The following is a 20219-nucleotide window of genomic DNA, read 5'->3' on the forward strand; positions in this document are numbered from 1 at the left end:
GGAATGAAATTTGTTTCCCACTTCTGGCCACACGTGCCTGTTGCTCCTGTTGGCTTGTCCAATGCACAACAGCTCAGATAAATAGCAGAAAAATAACTCAGGGAAGAAAAGCAATTTTTTTCTGCTTTTCTGGTGAGTTAAGTCAGCATGTTGACAGCAAGAGCGAGGGGAAGACAGCACAGTGAGAGGGGGGAGGATATCAACACCCCCCCTTTCAGACAGCAGCAACCTAAGAGGAAACTTAGCTGTACGAGAAAAGAAACCTAAGTGTATGACTAAGTTTTCCATGGGAGGCCCCTAAATAGATTCTTATGTGCACATTATATCACATTCAATAACTCTGAGGTCCTCAATGCAATTTTCTGAAAGGATGGTACTGAGTTTAGATAAGTGGGAAAATTATTTCTTGATACGACCCTGGCACAGAGAGTTGAAGCGTAATTTTATTCTACTTATTTGTCAGTTTTTTATGTAATCGAGTTATGTTTCATATGTTACATTCAGTGGTTGGAGGTGGTGAGCATGTTCTTCAGACTATTTCACAGTAACATTACTCCTGAATACATTAACATACATTAACCTGAGGTTACAGCACATACAAGTTGCTGTGTAAAAAAAAAAACAAAAAGGAAAAAAAAAAAAGTCTTGCTTTCTAATTTTTGGAGATGAAAAATCCCACAGAGTTGAGCAGTCAGCAGAAATTTAGAGATCTTCTCTCAATGGCAGCTGTTATACCTGTACAGGAAAACTGCTGAGTAGAAAATACTTATTTTGCTAAAGGGTGCTTTGTTCAGGTGATCAACTCAAGCTAGTACATGCCTGAACCAAGACAGAATTTCTTACTTATGAAAACAAACCAACCAGAAATGTCTAGTCCATTTTGAGTTTAGCAAAGGGCTCAGTGAACAACACAGAGGTTTTGAGCTTTCTGAGAGTGGTCTTGGGGAACTTAAACCAATGTTAACTTGAGAGCTGAACACGGTGGTCCTTCAGAAAATCACTGGAATAATTCTGATGCCTAAATAGCAGCCACCATGCTGAATCAGAGGGGGGGAAAAAGGAGAAGGGAGGGAGCAGGAACTACATAAATGGTGGTTGGTGCTGCTGCAAGACTACACAGAAGTACAAGAAAGCTGAAAAAGTGCCCTAAGGGTGGAAGTAGCAACAACAGAAGCAGCCAAAAAAGCTATTAAAGCAGTGCTTCAGGATGAAACTGAGAAAACCAAAAGTGAGCTCAGAGCCATTCAGAGGATGAGCAGCACAGCAGCTCCTGGATCAAAGCCTTGATCCAGACAGTATCAAGTGCACCAGAAAACCAGTATCTGCAATAAGCCCATTTAGGGGCTGTGCTAATAAAATTTCTTAACAAGGAACTTGTTAAAAAGTTGATACAACTCAACTGTTATGTTACAGTGAAACTCAGACTGTATGTTCCATTAAAAGGAAAACTAGCAGAAACAATTTTTATGACCATGGTTATTACATATCAGTAAATTTTAGATGTGAAAGCAACTTAAAAAAATAAAGCAGTTTATATACACACAAAAAATTAAAGTTTTCCTTTTCCTATAGTGTTCTTTGGTCTTGGACTTGTTCAGCAACAGCATAGCTAAAAGTTGAGCTCTAGTTGATTGTTAAGAAGCCAAGTCATGTGTTAAAAAGCAACAAAAAGTACTTTTTGTTTTTCCCATGTAAAGGTTTTCTTGCCATTCAAATTTCTTCAGATTTTCCAGTGACTTTATAGAAGAAATTAGAGCTGAAATTTTCCCATCCTTTAGATATATCTCAACTATTGTGATGAATTAATGAACATAAGCTGAAATATCCTAGAATCATACAATATCCTGAGTTGGAAGGGCCCCACAAGGAGCATCCAAGTCCAACTCCTGGCCCTGCACAGGACACCCCAACAATCCCACCCTGTGCCTGAGAGCATTGTCCAAATGCTCCCTGAGCTCTGGCAGCCTTGGGGCTGTGCCCACTGCCCTGGGGAGCCTGTTCCAATACGAGTAAATCCAGAAAGATACAAAACAAAAAAAAATTCACCATGAGGGTGGTCAAACACTGGAGCAAGTGTTCAGAGAGGCTGTGGAGACACCAGAAATGTGAGTGGACAAGGACCTGAGCAGCCTGACCTAGGATGGCCTTGTTGGAAGCAGGGAATTGGACTCAATGACCTCTAATGGTCCCTTCAAACTTAAACCATTCTGCAAATTCTTCTTATTTTCTCTCCCTTTCTTTAAAACTCAGTGGTTGGGCTGAACTGGGAGAGGTCCTTATTCTTTAGTTTAGGAGGCAGTGTGATATGGTGAGCATCAGATCTTGGCAGCCTCATCCACTGCTGTAACACTCCTGCTCATGGATCAACAGCTCCAGAAGCTGCTCCACACAAAGAAATATTTAAACCCAACAGACCAGGGAGTGAAGGCTCAGGCTGAAACAGTGCTTAGAGTAAAGCTGTCTGTAAGATTAAAACTAGAAGAACTGACTGCAGTATCCAAAATACAGGTGAAAGTCATAAAACTTCTCCCTCCACTTCTGTAGAAGTTCTATTTTAAATGTTTCTTTAAATGGCTCAGCAGCAGCCTGGCACTAACAACCCTTAGTGACCACAAACTTGCTGACCTTCCTTCTTCCCCAGTCCCACCACACAGAGCTGGAGGTGGAATTTTGTACATTCTTCCCATTTCTGTGGCATTGCCTTCTGCTGCTGCATGAACTGCATTTGTCTGTTGCTTAACAAATGCCATTAAAGAGATATAACCTAAAAAATAACAGCAGAAATCAGACACCCCCTCTCATTCCCTTTAATTTAAGCCCTAAGGTATATAGATGCACAGAGTTTCTCCAGATCATTCAGGAAGGGTATATTTATGGAATCACTGAATTACTTGGGTTGGAAAGTAAAGCTCCTCTAGGCCAATCCCCTGCCATGGGCAGGGACACCTTGGACAAGACCAGGTTGCTCAAAGCCCCACTAAACATTTCCAGAGGTGGGGCTGGACCTCTGGACCTTTGCTGGACCTGCTTCTGACCTCTACCATGACAAATTATGGTTCAAAGCTGAAAACTTCTGCTTGCCTTCTGATCTGGAGATGAATGCTATTACTTTATTGCATATGGAAGTACTCTGTGGGATAACGAGCAGGACTATTTCTTACCAATCACAGCAAAATTTGAATTTTGGGAAAAGCAGAAACTACTTGAATTTCACTTTCAATCATTTTCACATCACGTATTGTAAGTATAATTTCCTAATAAGAAAGAAAAAAAGGGAAATAATACAATGAATACAGTGAAGTCTGGCCTCCACACACCATTTATATTAGATGTGAAATCTAGAATATAAAGGTAACACATGAGAACACATAAATCAATTGCAATGTTTTAAAAGAGAAATATTTTTGTTTTCAAGGCTGCCTCATTACTACAGTTTTCCATATTACTCTTTAATACTTCAACATCCATGTTACCCATGCCATTGGTCACCTGAGAGTTTCTGAGATTGCAGCACTTCATTGAAAAGGCAGCCTAAATCAGCACAAGCAAGTGGTGAAGAAATGCATCAGACAAAGCAGTGAAGCTCCTTTCCAGTAACTAAAGAGCAGCTGCTGAGGGCAGGGCTTAACAGGAAAGCAGCAGCTTGCTTCCTCCTTCTAAATCTACCCAGTTTGGAATGCTCTCTGGATCACAAGGCAAGGTAGACAACAGGTAGTCACATATGTGTAAGAGTGTGTGTGTGTGTGTTAGAGGTGGCGGGCAGGGAGAGTCCCTGAGCAACAGTGGAGTAAGAGTGTGAGCTGGTTCAAGATTTTCAGCTGATACACAGAGACATTAGTCAAGACAAAACCACAAAATTTCCAGCGTTTTCTAGGATTTGAAGATAAAATTGCTACAGAGCTTTCTAATTTCACTGCATAGAATCAGAGTGGAGGGGACCTTAAAGATCATCTCGTTCCAACCCCCCTGCCACAGGCAGAGACACTTCCACTATCCCAGGTTGCTGAGAGCCCCATCCAAGCTGGCCTTGGACACTCCCAGGGATGGGACATTTACAGTTTCTCTGGGCAACCAGGGCCTCACCACTGTCACAGAGAAAAACTTCCCAATATCCAATATAAACCTACTCTGTTAGCTTAAAGCCATTCCCCCTTGGCCTGTCACTACAATTCCCAATGAAAGAAGTCAGAAGTCATCTCTCCAAGGGTGCTGTTGGACTGGGAAGGGGGACAGGGAGGCTGAGAGAGAGGGCAAAGAGAGCCACAGACCTCCCAGCATGAGGGCACAGGGGTGGGAGGAGTGCTCTGAACCAGAGCTGTTGTTTTCCTCACCTAACAGCTGATCGGGTGCCAGGGAGGGAAGGAGGCTGGGAGACAGAGGAGATTTACATTCCTGGAGCTGAAGCAAGCAAACAAAGCACACTATTAAAAAGCCCTACATTCTTCAGCAGGCACTTGTTTGGCCGGACTTCTATTAATAGCTCTGTATTTATTCTTGCACAGGGAATAAATTAAAGTAATGTTAAATGCTGTGAGCTCATGAACTCACACAAGAGAGAATATCATTTCATTCACTTTGCAGGAAAGCAAACTTTACCCACAAAACATCAATATTTAATATGATCCGTAGAAAACTCACAAGTTGCAGTCGACCCATCAGACTGGAGTTTGCCCTGCATGCCACTCCCCAGCCTCAGCTGCAATTTTGACATTTTCTAAACGTTAAACTTGCCTGAATAGACCAACTTCCCACATCCACAACCAGTCACAAGAACTAGCCCTGAAACCATGTTTAAACCACCATAGAACAGCCTGGGTTGGAAGGGACCTCAAAGATCATCTTGTTTCAATCCTCTGCTATGAGCAGGGTCACCTTTCTCTAGACCAGGTTGCTCAGAGCCCCATCCAACCTGGCCTTGGACACTTCCAGGGATACAGGGGCAACCACAGCTTCTCTGGGCAACCTGTCCCTGGGCCTACCACCCTCACAGGGAAGAATTTCTTCCCAATATCCAATCTAAACCTCCTCTCTGTCAGTTTGAAGCCATTCCCTCTTGTCCTGTCACTCCAGGCCCTTGGAAATAGTCTCTCTCCATCTTCCTTGGGGGCTCCCTTCAGGCACAGGAAGACCACAATTAGGTCACCCCAAAGCTTCTCTTCTCCAGGCTGAACAATCCCAATTCTCTCAGCCTGTCCTGCTGTGCAGTCCTGCCCCTCAGAAGGTCTCAGCCAGATAGGAACTCCTCGTGCTTTGGTCCCACCCTTGGCACCACACACCATTTCTCAAGGCAGGTGTTCAATCAGTTCTGACCGTGACAGAAACAGCCCACACACACCAGGTCTGCTCAAGCAAGAAACACAGGCTGGAGATTCCCAGCCTGAAATCAGGGCTGTCATTTCCTCAGCCAGTTTTGCAGGCAGAGAGGCTGAAGTGAATTTCAGAATATGTCTGAAGCACCTCCATCCAAAAGCTTAGTGGAAGTATAAATTTAGGGTCAGAACTTTGCAACTTGTCCAACTCTTAGTTAGCCTTTTCCAGGAAACTGAAACCAGCACTCAAAGTAGCTGGTTAGCAGATATGCTCCAGGAAGTGTTACTACTTTTGAGAAATGATTTGAACCTAGTTTAGCAAGTGTCAGTCTACAGGACCTGAAAAGCAAAAAACTAACAGCTCAATTTTGTCCTCAGTTACTCTGGTATAAATCTAAACCTGGCACCTACCAAGTAATTCTGATTTACAACAGGGTACATGGAATCAGATGTAACCCCTCAGTGGGTGAATTCACCATGACATTCATCGTCTGTAACACCACATGTTTCAGTATATATTCAAAGATACTTTCCTCCCTGAGCTGGTGACCATCTGCCTGCATCCACACTGTGTCTAATGGAAACAAGGAACTTATTTATATTTATAAAAGACAAGAAAAAAATAGGTTGATGCAGCAAAGGGGGTCACAGAGTTGGCCAAGACAAACAGTTCTGTGTTTATTCAATAAATCAGCACTGCTATCTGTATGCATAGCTGAAGGAAGCATCTCCTCCTAGCAAGGGAAATTGCCTGGTGGCAAACAGTTTTTGCAACACCTACAGAAAACATCTCCTCTGTCAGAAATAGCCTGGCTGGAGCATCTTCTTGCTCTGCTGACTCCCAGGTACATAAACTGCAACACATTCACAAATACAGTTTGGGGGGTGGTGCCCACAGAGGCTTCAGAACTGACACTTCCCTGATGGTAGAGTCAGAAAGGGAATTAGCTACCTCATTCTACAGGCATCACTGAAACACACCTTTCCTAAGTAATACCAAAGTTTCTTTGGCAGCAACTCACACTTCAGGCTCAAATAAGCTGTTGCATTCTCTGCTTGATTGATACTCGTGTGCTAGGTTTTGGGGTTTTATTTGGGGGGAAGGAAAGGGGGTTATATATATATGTGCTCCAGCTTTAGGTAGAACAGGTAGGGTTCAATAGGAGTGAAAAACTGCATTCACTAGTGAGTGAACAGTTCCTTCCTCAACAACTTATGTAAAACTGGTCAGAACATGCAGCTTCCAGGGTCACTTCTCCACACCTTTACCATACAGTCCAATTACCAAATTGAAAAACAGAAAGGTTAGCATTAAAAGAACAATCCCAGTGTGCAACAGCTGGGAAGGCCAGTGCAGAAATCCTCCTGCCAGCACCAGCAGGGAGGGCACATCAGCTCAGGAACTGCAAGCACAAGGCTGCATCCTGCACTCAGCCCCACACTGACAAGGGCCCAGAGGCAGCAGGAGCCAACGCTGAGGACGTGTCACTTCAACCTTCTGCCTTCTGCCTGCACCTGACCCTGCTGCACCACAGAGGGCCCACAGACAGCCACCACTAGCCCTGTGGTTCACACCTGACAGGTTGGAGGAGGAGCTGCACACCTTGCTCCAGTGCAGCAGCAAAATCAGTGCCTGGCACAGTTACCTCACACCACAGCACCCCAGGAACACAGCATGGCTATCTCCTGCATCTCTCATCCTAACCACTTGCTGGGGGAGGACCAGGTTAGGTACAGATGCGGATTCAAAGAAGTATTACCCTCGTTGCAGTCTACAACTTCCTCAGGAGGGGAAGTGGAGGGGCAGGCACTGATCTCTGCTCTCAGTGACAGGACCCAAGGGAACTGCATGCAGCTGTGTCAGGAGAGCTTCAGGTTGGACTTTAGGAAAAGGTTCTTCACCCAGAAGGTGGTTGGACACTGGAAAAAGCTGCCCAGGTCAGTGGTCATGGCCCCAAACCTGACAGAGCTCAAGGAGTGTTTGGACAACACTCTCAGACACATGGTGGGATTCTTGGGGTTGTTCTGTGCAGGGCCAAGAGTTGGGCTTTGATGCTCCCTGTGGGTCCCTTCCAACTCAGGATATTCTGTGATTTGTGTTCTCCTGCCAGAGGGCAGGTGAGTTGCCTTTCAGGTAGGGGAGGACTGAAACCAGAATAGCATCTCGCAGCACCAACCTTCTCTGCAATATCAGATGAAATGTTGCAAGTGTTGCTTGGAGTCTGCACTCTCTTGCAGCGCTTGTTTTCACTGTGCAAAGCCCAGGAGTTTGCAAAATCATAACTGTTCCCCACCAGGGTCCCTGGGAATGAAAAAGAGGAGAAGCACATGGCTGTTGAGGGGTTTCGGCAACAAGTGGGCAGTACTGGCTATTCTCAAGGTGACAGTCTGCTGGAAGCTGTCTTTAAAAATAAAACCTGTCATATCAAATGGATTTCTATTCTAAGAAGATTGACTGTAGAAAAGCCACTATCAGTGATCTGGACTGACTCCTGCAGAGGAGCTCTCTGAGCTCAAGGACACACTAAAACTTGAAGAAGGCAGCTCCCAGCACTTCTCACACCTGCATGAATGTGGTAGAGATATTGCTGGTAAGCTGTAAACTGCAGAAGCCAAAGCACACCTACACATCTTCCTACTATTTAGAAGTTGTCAATAAAACACAAGATATATTAGAGAGGCAAACAAAATGCAGCTGGTTTTCCCACACAAGCATTAGCACTCCTGATCCCAGCTAGCCTTGATTTTTCTTCTATCCAAAACTAAATCACGTGTGCTGAGAAATGGTTTGAGCCCATCATCTGTGATGACGATGATGATACATCTTCCTGTGTAAGATTTGCACCCACTTTGCAAAAAAGCAAAACTGAAGGAGTTTGTATGGCTGCCACTTCCTGGGAGATGCAAAGCCACCTCTCTGCTTTTCTTGCTCCATCCTCCTGAAAAGGGGGATCCTCCCAGAAATAGAATGCTCCCTCCACCCCCTTTTCCCTCCCATGATCTGTCTCACTTCAGGACTACCTCTGCTTCCTTCTGTGGGTTTCTGCTACAAACCAGTTCATTTCATGTGTCTCAGTTCCCTACAGTTGCTTTTTAAAACCCTGCTGTGTTGCATGTGAGAATGTCAATTGCCACCATTAATGCACTCTCAAGACCTTTATGCAGAGAATGTGTGGAAATACAACCCTGACTGAATCTGAAAAAAAAAAAAAAAAAAAAACAACATCCCAAATATATCTATATTTTATAATATATGTAGATATAATAAAGACTCCATTGAGCTACCTGCTGCATGATAAGTACAAAACCACAGAATATACTGACCACTAAAACTGTTCCTAAACTATGGGGCAGTCATGAAAACTGCACTGAGAATGCTATGGCAGATGCATTAAAGCCTGTAGCCTTCAGTAGACTTTTGTGCAAACTAGAAATTAGGGACTTACAAAGGTAGCATGTGCTAGGCCCACAGCAGATGTCAGAGCAGGAAGACTCAGAGGAAAGGATGGCAGGGAAAGGTGGTAAAAGGTGTGAAATTTTCATCCATACAGCCAGGGCTTGGCACAAGAGAAGACATGCAGCAATAAGAACACAAGCCTTTAGCTCAGCACAGATTATATACATTAGAGCAACAGTGGAATCCAGCCTGAGGAGAAGCAAGGTGCCAAATTAAATGTGTCCCCTTCTGTTTGCAGTAATTCAGTCTTCCAGGTATGTAACAGGAGTTGGGCTCTGCTCCAAAGCAATACTCCTCTGGCCCTGAATGCACATCCATGCCAGGCTTCCTGCTGGCAGGGACCCATGGATGCTCATTCATACAGAAGTTAAGTTTTGAAGGCTGGGACAACTGTTGGCTCAGAAATGCCGGTCACCTGTTTTTCTAATTCTCCCCCCGCAATATATTTTTTTTTCTTCTGTGGTCCTTGTAAATTTATACCTCTTATACAACTCTTTTACAAAATATTTCCATCACAATATTTTAGTTTTTCTGCTGCATTCTATGATTAATACTTTCAAGTAAGTGAGGGGTCTAGAGAGTAACTCCTGTGAGGAGCAGCTGAGGGAGCTGGGGGTGTTCAGCCCAGAGAAAAGGAGGCTCAGGAGAGACCTTATTCTCTACAGCTCCCTGAAAGGAGTTGGACCCAGCCTCTTCTTGCAGGTAACAAGTGACAGGATGAGAGGAAATGGCCTCAAGCTGTGCCAGGGGAGATTTAGGTTGGACACCAGGAGGAATTTCTTCACTGAAGGCATTGGAACAGGCTGCCCAGGGAGGTGATGGAGTCACCATCCCTGGAGGTGTTCAAGAGCAGAGCACTCAATGCTCTTGTCTAGTTGAAAAGTTGGACTTGATGATCTCGAGGGTCTTTTCCAACCTAAATGATTCTGTGATTCTGTAAATTCTTTACAAAATAAATAAATTTCAAACCTTGTTTGGAGTTGTTTGGGTTTTTTTTAGAACCTGCTTTTCAAACCCTCTTGTTGCCAGCACCTGACTGTATACTAGCAAACAGTGGAAATGTGAAAAGGAGCTGGACATGAAGGTTTCTCTGATCATCAGAAGACCTCTAATATGAAATTATGAAGTGACTTGGGCCGCTGAGCTACTGAACAAATTGGCATCATGGAATAAGTTATTTCTGCAGAGGGTTCCTTTGGAGAGGACTCTCACACTATGCACCCTGTCGATCAGTGTGGGGATTCTCAAATACTTCATCTACTTGAGGAGGTTTCAGGGAAAAAAAAGCAGGGAGGGAGAAATGTCTCCAGAACATCTGACTGCTCTGGGCAGAGGGAAGAGCAACTGCCAACACCTCTGCCTTTCCCCACAGCACCTACTTTTCCTTCTGCTGAAAGACTCGAGTGGGTAGGAAAGGAAAGGCAGTAGAAGAGACAACGAAAGCAGCCTAAAAAATTATATTAAGTGTGCAGGTGATGTTATCAACAGAACATCCAGGCAGCTGAGCTGCCTGATCTGGCACTGCTTTCCCCCACTATGCCCTCCTCTCCTGCACAGCAGAGTTTTGTTTTCCATCTGTCCCTTCATTTCCTTCAGTTTTTTTTTCCTTCTTAAGGCAGCCAAGATTCTGGTGAAACAACTCATAGCCAGGGCTCATCAGAGCCCTACACCCAGAAACTGTCTGTAGGGCCTGGGTGGGACTTTTGATAAAGAACTTGTTAAGTCTAAGTTTTGCAGGAAATGTGTTGAAAATAGAAGCTGTCACAAAATGTAATGTAAGCAAAGCATTTGAACACCAGTGCTGGAAGAACTGCTGCCTGATATGGACCACGGTACACAGACAGATACCAGCGTGCAAACTGGCTGCTCAAAAGCCAAGACCCCCAGGCAGCCAGTTGGTGTGCAATCTCCTTTTAGGACTCAAGATGGGTTCAGGAGGTAGATCTTAAAGGACAACACAAATCTCACCTTCTCCTAGCGTCCCAGAAATATCACTACACTGAAGACCCTGCAAAGGTCTTCAAGAAGGCCACTCACCAACCACCTGAGCAAGAGGCAGGGTCTCTGGGGGGCATTCTTTAGTGCTCTGATTGCTGCCCTCACATGTCTCCCACTTTGGAGATGCTTACAGATAGGTGATGTTCACTCTTGACAGAAAAATCTGCGTCCACACTGATATCTGAGTCTCACAGTCACCAGTTCCTTTTGAAATCTGAAGCTGGTATGCTGCTTGTTTACTTTGAGACCTGTGGTCAGGCAAGGCAAAGCATTAACAACACAACCCTGTGCTCAAGGCACCCAGTGGGAAGCAGGAACCCTGACCTCCTCCAGATTTTCCATATGGCCATAGGCCCATCAGATAACTCTCTCAGGGTCTGTTAACTCACCTGTAAAATATCTGCAAGAATTTGCTCAAGACACTACAGTCCTGTGAGTTTTAATTGGTAAATAGAGTCTTAGTTGGTAAAGAACCAACTTTCACATGTTGGTTATTTACCAAGCAAAGAGGGGGATTTTGATTTTTAGGGTGGGGTTTTTTGTTTGGTGTTTTTTGGGTGGGTTTTTTTTTTTTTACACAGTTTTACATGGTTTTGTACATAGTTCCAGATGAGCAAAACTATTGGCAAGGTTGACCAAAATTGACCCATAGTTTGCATCAAATTAATGACATGAAATAGTGAAGTCATGGGCTATAAAGTCTTTCCTGCCCTCTCCAGATCAATGAACCCAAAATTAATAATATTGAACATGAGAGGGAATGAGCCATCCCCCAAAATCTACAGCCTGGTGATGAAGGCACACTCCTCACAACAGAAATGTCTGACCTCGATTCCAGAACCAGATTAAAGCAGGTTATGAATGCAGGTTTTTTGGCATCTCAGCTGAGGTCCTATTACAAAGACAGGTGCAACATTAAGTCATCTTCACCTTTACCATTTATGACAGCTTAATTCCCCTTGCTTCCAAATGAAAATGCAGGAAAGAAAATGAGATCACTTACACCAAACAAAATTTTTAAACTAGCCTAAAATCAAATTACTGATATTGTTTAAAATGCCAAGAAATTTGCATTTCAGAATGACCAAAACTTTCATTTACTTTCCTAGGAAATAAAAAAAGATTAAATATTTATTAGCTGCACTACTATCACTGTGAGTTTGGAACATGCTTTAAGAGCTTCTGATACCAGGTACCACACACAGAGAAGTTGTATATTCAGTCATATGCATCTATACTACTTCTGCAATGAAATCATTACCTGAAATATCAGATTTTTCCTTGCAGATATTGTCTGCTTCTACTTGTTTAACCTATATTCACTCTCCTGTGAACAGATATATTCATCATATATTCTGTATTTCAGCAGCTTAAAGGCTGGAATATGTTGCTGACACCTGTAGCAGGCTCAGAATATCAAGACTTTATCCAAAATTCTCCAGGGGTATTGTTTTATCATTAATATTTTAGTAATTTGGAGACAGATTCCCAGAAACATGCCTCCTGCCAGTGCCAAGAAAAGCATCATGGGATGCTGAATTAATTTAGGTTGGTATATTTTTTAATTCCATTATGCTAAGAGTGCGTGACATGGACAAAAAGGAAAATGACGGATTAATATCCCTGTGTTGGACTTGAATGATCTCTTCAGCACAAATAGACTTCACTGACGACCTGGACATCCAAGCACACATCACAGCAATATCACAAACCTATAGGCTGCCTGATTTCTTTGTATAAAGACCTCTCCCAGCTGCTACCAAACAAAAAACCCTACAAAGCTTTCAAGACCTTTCTTTTTATATTTTAGTTATGCTTAAAGTGTGAGAACAAACTCTCAAGGGGCTTGTTTTTGCTGCCATATCCAATAAACAAACAACCCCGTACAGGATAATCCATCTTGTTTGTAAGTCTAGACAGGACATGAGCACTTCTCCACAGGATGAACTATTGTAGTAACCATGTCGATGAGAGTGACTCAGCACCCCCATCCTCTGTCTGAAGGGCAATGTGTGCCTGCAACTTTCGGAAGAGGTTCTTCCCCCAAAGGGTGGTGGGGCACTGAACAGGCTCCCAAAGGAAGCAGTCACAGCCCTAAACCTGGCAGAGCTCAAGGAGTGTTTGGACAACGCTCTCAAGCACATGGTGGGATTGTTGGGGTGTCTGTGCAGGGCCAGGAGTTGGACTCGATGATCCTTGTGGGTCCTTTCCAAGTCGGGAGATTCTGTGATATCTGAAACCTACAGGGAAGGCTTTATTTTTATTTTTTTCTTTAGTCAAGAGCTAATGCCTAAGGCTGCCACCTTCAAAGCTGGGTCCTACCAAGGTAAATCTGCCAAGGTATCACGTCTCAGACCCTCCAGGAACTCAAACAGCTGAACATCAAAAGTGTACACAGAAGCAATGCGTGTTATCCTCTCGGCAGTTCTCAGTTTCCACACCAAAACACAATGAGGATTCATAAGAGTGCCATGACAACATATGATTGGGTGGATCATAAAGCATTAGTATAAATAGAATATGAGTATAAATATATCAAGAGGAAAAAAAAAAAAAGCAATTGCACACTTCACTAAGTTTTAAACACTCCTCTCTTTGTGCCTCCTCTATTTATTTGCTGTAAGTGGTACTGTCCAGGCACACAGCAGGTGCTTTGCCTCTTATTTCACCACCACCCTAAAAATAATCCAAATACAAACAATTAATGAAGTTCTATATTACTCTCTTCGGGGCAAAGCAAACTAACTCTGTGTTATTAAATCACAATAATTTCTTTCCCTAAAATATGGAAAAAACACATTTTCATTTGTTTTCAGTATAAACATTGCCTTTTTTTGAAACTGTGACAAAACATGGGATGAAAGACAACATTTGTGGGCTAGATTCTACCCAAAACAACTCTGACTTCTGCACAAAATCAGGATCTGGTCCTCTGGTGCTATAAAGAAGCCCCAGAAACAGGCCATCCCATCACGTGAGTTTCCTCCTATGCAGACAGACACAAAGGTGATACAGAAGAACCATCTGAGCTACAGCCTGTGAGAGACTTCAGAAGATAACATTTTGGCTGCAGACCTTTCCATTACAGTGGTTCTTGCAGGCAAGGACTAGCAGCAACCAGACAGGTACCATTCCAGGGTAAATCAACACAGCTTGAAGGCCAGGGCATCCTGAGCTGCCTGACCAGCCTTTAAAACACCTGGAGGAAGGTTTCACACATCTCAGCTCTCTGTGACAAGCTCACTGGCTATAGCACAATACCTGAGGCACAACCTCTGTGATCACCTCCTTCCTTTGCCTCTGACGTTCAGATCTGCACGGTGTCCCTCAGGGCTTTCCAGACGAGAGACCATAATCTTGGCAACATTAGATTGTTGTCTTTTCCCTTTGCACACTGTGCTTCCACTGCATATTATTCTGAAGCTCAAAGATCTTAATGCATTTATTATCAAACCCATCCCAGAAAGCTATCTAATGGATTAGAACTGAGGCCCCAATCTGATAAATTCCTGATTTTAACAGGAAGCAGTGGGCACACCAACAGGAGAGTTCAGTCTGCTGGTAACCTTAAGGCAACCCTTTGGTGCCCTCAGATCACTAAGTCTTTACACCAAGCTCACATCCTGCGATGGGTTGACCTTTATGAGATGTAATCAGGTTGAAAGGAGAGCAAATAAAAGTTGCAGTGAAAAGAGAAGGGTAAATTTCTTCATAGGCTACCAGTAGGCTGCCAGCTCTTTTCATTTAAAGAATATTACCTCTCCCAGCTGCTTGTGTTGTCCCTTACCTGGAAGTTGGATTCAATAGTTTGTTTTTTTTTAAAAGAAGTGATCTGAATTATTAAAAAACTGATTTTACTTGAAGCAAGTTAAGAATCGCTCCAATGAACCAGCAGAGCTGCCAGAGAGACAAACAGAGCGTGGGTGGAGTGACATCCCTCACTGATACAACAAATTCAAACATAACTCATTCTAATTCCTTCTAAATTAGTTTAAATGAAAGCTCTATTGTATCAGAGTGAAATACTGGCAGAATTGCTGACACACAAATGTGTTTTTCAGGCTAAAAATCAGAGAAATGTATATCCACACAGGATACTGTATAAGGAAAGCTCTGTCTTCTGTAAGAGACACAGAAAACACATGTTCTATGTCATCTTCTCTATTTTTTTTTCAGCTCCTCCAAGCAGTGACCTGGTCATGGACTTCATTACACTCAGAAATCTGTGGCTGTGAAAGGACTGCTTTTGTTTTTTTAAGAGGGAGGATACAGCCTCCAGCATGTAAAACAAATACAGCATGAAACACATTTAAACATGAGCAGCAGAGGGGCCTCTTCTACATTTGAACAGGCAATACAACATCCTTTTCTGTTCCTGCTTTTCATAAAAGCCTTAAAACTATTTACTGTCTTGAGAAAAGCATATAAACTTCATAATCTCAACTCACTCAGACATTAAGGTATCCAAGTCCTGCCAAACAATTCTGTGACCAGAGTTTGTTTCTCATTTTTTACACTGCTGAAGAACATATTAATCATTCTAACACACTATGAGATATGGTGGTTTTCTGTACACAGAAGCTATGCTTATGTATCCCAAGTGTCAGTAAGACATCTCTGGAGCACTGGAAGGCTCCTTTTCAAGTTGCTTTGTCTCCCTTTCTATTTTCTGAATAATTTATTTTTATTACATGTAAAGTATTACATTACCATTCTAACTTACTAATGTATTAATTAACTTTTAACCTCTGCCTTTCAGGTGAGTGCTCAGAATTAAAAGACACTGAAATACCAAAAATCAAGATCAGTCATAGGACTTCAAAGTCATATTCAGGGCTTTTCAAAAACTCTCAGTCTTCACCCACACTGGTAGACTTCACTGAGCAGCAAAAGCAAAAGTCACTTCTCACCAGGAATTGGTGTGATACCAGGTGCACCTCCAGTCCAACAGCCCTTACAGACAGGGAAATGTCATTAAAAGGTAACCACCTAATAGAACAGCAGCCCATGCCAAATCCAAGTACAAACCTGCCAGCAGCAGGAATTTAATCTCCTACTGTTGCAACGCTATTTATTCTTACTCCCACTTGTCTAACTCATGAAAAATTAGAGGTTGGATCAATGTGTATGTCTTACATCTATTTTGCTGTGTCTTCTTCTAGTCAGTCTCCCCACATCCTACACTGTACATGGATTAACCTGGAGCTTTACCTTTGTATTTTAAAGTTCCAAGGTTTCTAAATGTGCCAAGTTCAGATGCCTGGGCTTCTCGCAGCAATGAGATGTGACAGCAATTTCCTTTCAGGAGAAAGGGAGATGAAAGGACTTAGACAGCTTTTCAGAGCACCAAGATGAGGTACCTGACAGGTTCTGCAGAAACATTTTGCTGTTTCAGCAAAATCTTTGTTGAATCACCCAACAGGAAAAGTGTGCAGAGCATACATTAAAATGCAATCAGTTAGTCCTAGTCTTACCTTCCTGAGTTCTGAAGTCATCTTCAAGGAATTTATTAAAATTGCCACACAACCCACAGGTCTTATTATAGTGCTTTTCTTGAAGGAGTATCTGAATGTTTCCACTGATATCAATCTTCACCACAAAGCCATGCTCATCACTGGATATTTTATGATAACCTGCCTCCTTCTCTATAAATATACCATTGGAGGCAAAAGGTATGGAAACCCTGTGAAGAAAAACAGGAGATTCTCAGAATATGACACACACACACAAAAATCAGGTTGTTTTCTGTTGGAAAACCAGTTCCCACAGGTACCTTTTGTCTTCCTGCATCACAGCTCCATCTAAAGAGAAGCGGAGATTGAAATATTCCCCGAGGTACACAGAGATGCCAATTTTCTCCCCATTCTGGTAATCACCTGCAGAGATGAGATATAACCAAATACTGTTAGCTCTGGGAATTGGGAGGACAATTTGTAAGTACATATTGCAGGGTTGGGAGCATATCTTCTAACATACAAAGAATTTGTTCCAGGCTGTTCAAATTGAGGAAGAAAATTATTTAAGTTGGTTTATGTTTCCTTTGCAGAGTGACAGGATCAGTTTACTTAAATTTACTTGCAGTGACTAAAAACTCATGTTAAATACTAAAAACATGTTAAACTATGACCAATACAGAACAGTCATCAGTGAATATAAAAACATCTACCAAAGTAGATTGGTATGAAAGTAATATCTAGTTTTGGTACACATATCATCAGTTTCTAATCCCAAGAATAACTCTGCAAAGGTTTATGCTAATTCCAAGGTCTTCTGTCCTCCAGGATGGGATTTTTCTTACTAGGGTGATTTAGCATACAGATAAAATTAGTTCTACAGGGTCGAATAGTTCCTATTCCCATACTCAGCTTTAAGATCCACATTCTCCTGGAAAATTCAAAATTAAAAAAGGTCTTGCTTTCCCTCTTTAGAAGAGCCAGTAAGAAAATCTCTGTTTCTTAGTAGCTTATTTACATGAGAGTTACATTACCAAGGGATAACAGAAGCCTCAAAATTAATCCTACTTTCTAAAATAAGCCCAAAAAAACCAACACAACCCACCAAAAAGAAACCAAAACCAACCAAACAAACGAAAAAAAAAAAGAAAAAAAAACCAAACCAAACAAATAATAAAAAAAAAAAAAGGTAGCAAAGCCCCTCAGCCAAGATCCTTTTTATGCAGTGGTCCATCCTATCTGACAAAGAGCAACTACTTGGGTTTTTTCAGTGATGGAACCCAGGTCAGACTCACCTAAGAGCATGAAAGAGTGCTTGTGACAGTCCCCAGCAAGGAGGTAGCTGCAGTCCCCAGCAAAATCATAGAAAGAACCATCAAAAGTTTTGATATGATCATTCCCAAAAAGGCTGCAACGGGAACCTGATGACTCCTGAGGCAAAGAGCCTGATAATCCTGGATATCAAAACATAACATAACGTGCAATTTCAAACAGTCATTTTGTAGTTCAGGAATTTATCTGATGGAATTTATCATCTCATGTCCTAGTAGCTTCTAGGCAGACTGTAAGCCTGGCATGGCAGTCCATGGGATCAAGCACAGATTTTTTTATTACATACATTTGTGAATTGGTTTTTTTTGCTTTACTTCTACCGACCCAAACCTTGCATGGGTAATTTCAGTCCTGATTGTTTGAGGAATGCCATTTGTTTGTTCCTGCCTGCAATCCCATTAAATTCTATAGGGCACTAGCAAAGCCCCATAGTTTGTTCAGCCAAACATCACTGACTTCAGGGAATTTTTGGGACTCAACATAGTGCTCGTTTCAAGGTAAAGAGACAAAAGGAATAATTTTATCAATGTCTCCAGCATGATGAGAATAATCCCTTAGCCCGTATTGCAGGACTGGATGGGCAAAAAGGAGGAACAGGGGCAATATCTCACAGATGCAATTGAAAATAAGTTGTAGTCCCTAGACAGCAGAAACTAAACATGTTTTCCTACCTGTGACTACAGTGGCCAGCAGTAGGTTTGTTTGCAGCACTGCCAAGAGGAGCATCTGTCAAAAATCCAAAAGAGAGAGTTTAGAACACTCTTAGTTTAGGACACACAGTCTGTTTTGTGACTCCTCACCACCTTCTATCCTCTCTTTATACAGGTATTTTCAAGGTTCTACAACATTTCAGAAAGCAATAATCTGTGTAGACAGTAGTTCAGATACCCAGCCATCCTGCTTTAACAAGGTAATCTAGGAGGATAATTGTTCTTTGTTTCCATTTTCACCTCTCATTGCAGGAAAACGGGCTGCTCCACAGGAATTGCAACCCAAAATACACACATACTCCAGTTTACCTCAGTTAACACATTGCACACACAAAGCCCTTCAAAACACTGCATTATTTATCAGACAGCCTGACTTGAAGAAGAGCCTCTCACTGGGTCAGCCAGCTTGGTTCCAGCAGAAGTCACCTCTGCTGCACGAGATTTGCATCCTGCCCAAACATTCACAAAGGGAAAGAACATAAAGGTTTTGCACCAGCCAGCAGGTCTGGCTGGCAAAACACCACAACCACATGCATTTAGTCCACTGATTTCAGGGTGATAATGTGCTTGAAATAAGAGGCAAGAAGTAAAGGGAGGAAATAGTGCAGAGATTAGAGACCCAGATTGAAAACTCCCATTCACCAAAATCAGTTTTAGCATTGCCTCCTGCTTTCTACAACCAAAACATCAGCCTTTGTTCTCTATATGTCTATAAGCTACCTTCTGTACAACCAGGCCTTTAAAAATAATATTATTAATAATAATAATAGGATAGGAGTGTCATGCACATGGTGAACTACATGTGTTCTGTGACAAGACATTAACAGTTCAGGATGAAAGCTGCAGGGAGCTCCATCTAAGGGTGAGAATTTCAGTGATAATATCAGCAACTAGAGAGGCATAAATATACCATACTTAATATATTAGTGCCAGGACACCAGACACACCTTTTCCTAAAAGCCCTCCAATTAAAGATTGGAATGCATTTTGCAAAGACAAATTCTGATTTCAGGTTACAGACACACATTTCTTACTGCTGTTAGTTATGGAGGCCCCATTCACAGCCACATAAATGCTGAGTTTGCCTTGTTTGCAAGAGACAGGAAAAGAAAGATCTACTATGAAATTCAGTCTAACATAATGCTGCTAATCCCAAACTGACAAGAGGCTCCAAGGTAGCCAAGAAGTGGCAACTGCATGGGAATGCAACAAAGTAATGGTAAGGAAAACAACAGGCATTACCTCAAATTACACACTTTCTAGTGTATTTTTAGTGCATGCACAGTGTAATTGTGACTGAATCAAATATTGCTTTTCTTTATTAACCCTTCAGCTTTACAAATCAGGCAAAGAAAAAAAGACAGGGCATAAACTCCTTCCCTTCAGTCACCTTCCACCTCCCACTCTATTCTGAACTGCAGATGAAGTTTCCCCCAGTTCTTGTGGAGCAGGTGCCACTAACAAATCAGAACACAACCTAGTAAGATCCAGCATATCCCCCTCCATAATTTTATTGCTGGCTTAATTAGAAATGAAAGTACCTTCTGTGTGAGATTCCTCTTGCACATGAAGAAGAAACTCCTCCAGTTTCCACCTATAGCCTACAACACCATTGTTCCCCTGTTGCTTCAGAAATCAGGACTGGAATGGCTTTGGTCTGAAATTTCTTGTTTTTGTACAAGCCAGGAACTCTTGTCCATTTTAAAGGAAAGATAAAAACAAAACGTCACATCCGCCTGACCCTCAAGACAATAGATTAAATTGCTATCATGGAAATCAGCAGCCTTAATTGCCAGAATGGTACAATGAGGGGAAGCAGTTTTTAAAACTTACATGACAGATAAGTCTTTGAAATCCATTTTGCATGTGTATGTGTGACAAATCTCACTGGCTGAGCCAATAGGCAGCATATTTATGTGACAGACTATTGTTAAAGAGGAATAGTAGGATGCTCCATACC

General features: G+C 42.3%; 1 protein-coding gene across 1 annotated transcript in view; it reads right to left on the minus strand.

The window, feature by feature from the left end:
- The window catches only part of VWF (von Willebrand factor), a 132589-nt gene extending 112677 nt beyond the window's left edge, over positions 1–19912 (minus strand). Inside the window, exons 1-6 of the mRNA XM_051770709.1 lie at positions 19801–19912; positions 18221–18275; positions 17513–17671; positions 16538–16640; positions 16239–16447; positions 7487–7611 (exon numbers count right to left, since the gene is read on the minus strand). Coding sequence (XP_051626669.1) covers positions 7487–7611; positions 16239–16447; positions 16538–16640; positions 17513–17671; positions 18221–18275; positions 19801–19827 — 678 coding nt within the window. The 5' untranslated portion in view covers positions 19828–19912. The remainder of the gene's footprint in view (positions 1–7486; positions 7612–16238; positions 16448–16537; positions 16641–17512; positions 17672–18220; positions 18276–19800) is intronic.
- Positions 19913–20219: the final 307 nt, after the last annotated feature.

Source organism: Manacus candei, unplaced genomic scaffold (assembly GCF_025592945.1).
Source record: "Manacus candei isolate 608988 ecotype Guabito, Panama unplaced genomic scaffold, ASM2559294v1 h1tg000124l, whole genome shotgun sequence".
In the NCBI taxonomy this organism is placed as follows: domain Eukaryota; kingdom Metazoa; phylum Chordata; class Aves; order Passeriformes; family Pipridae; genus Manacus; species Manacus candei.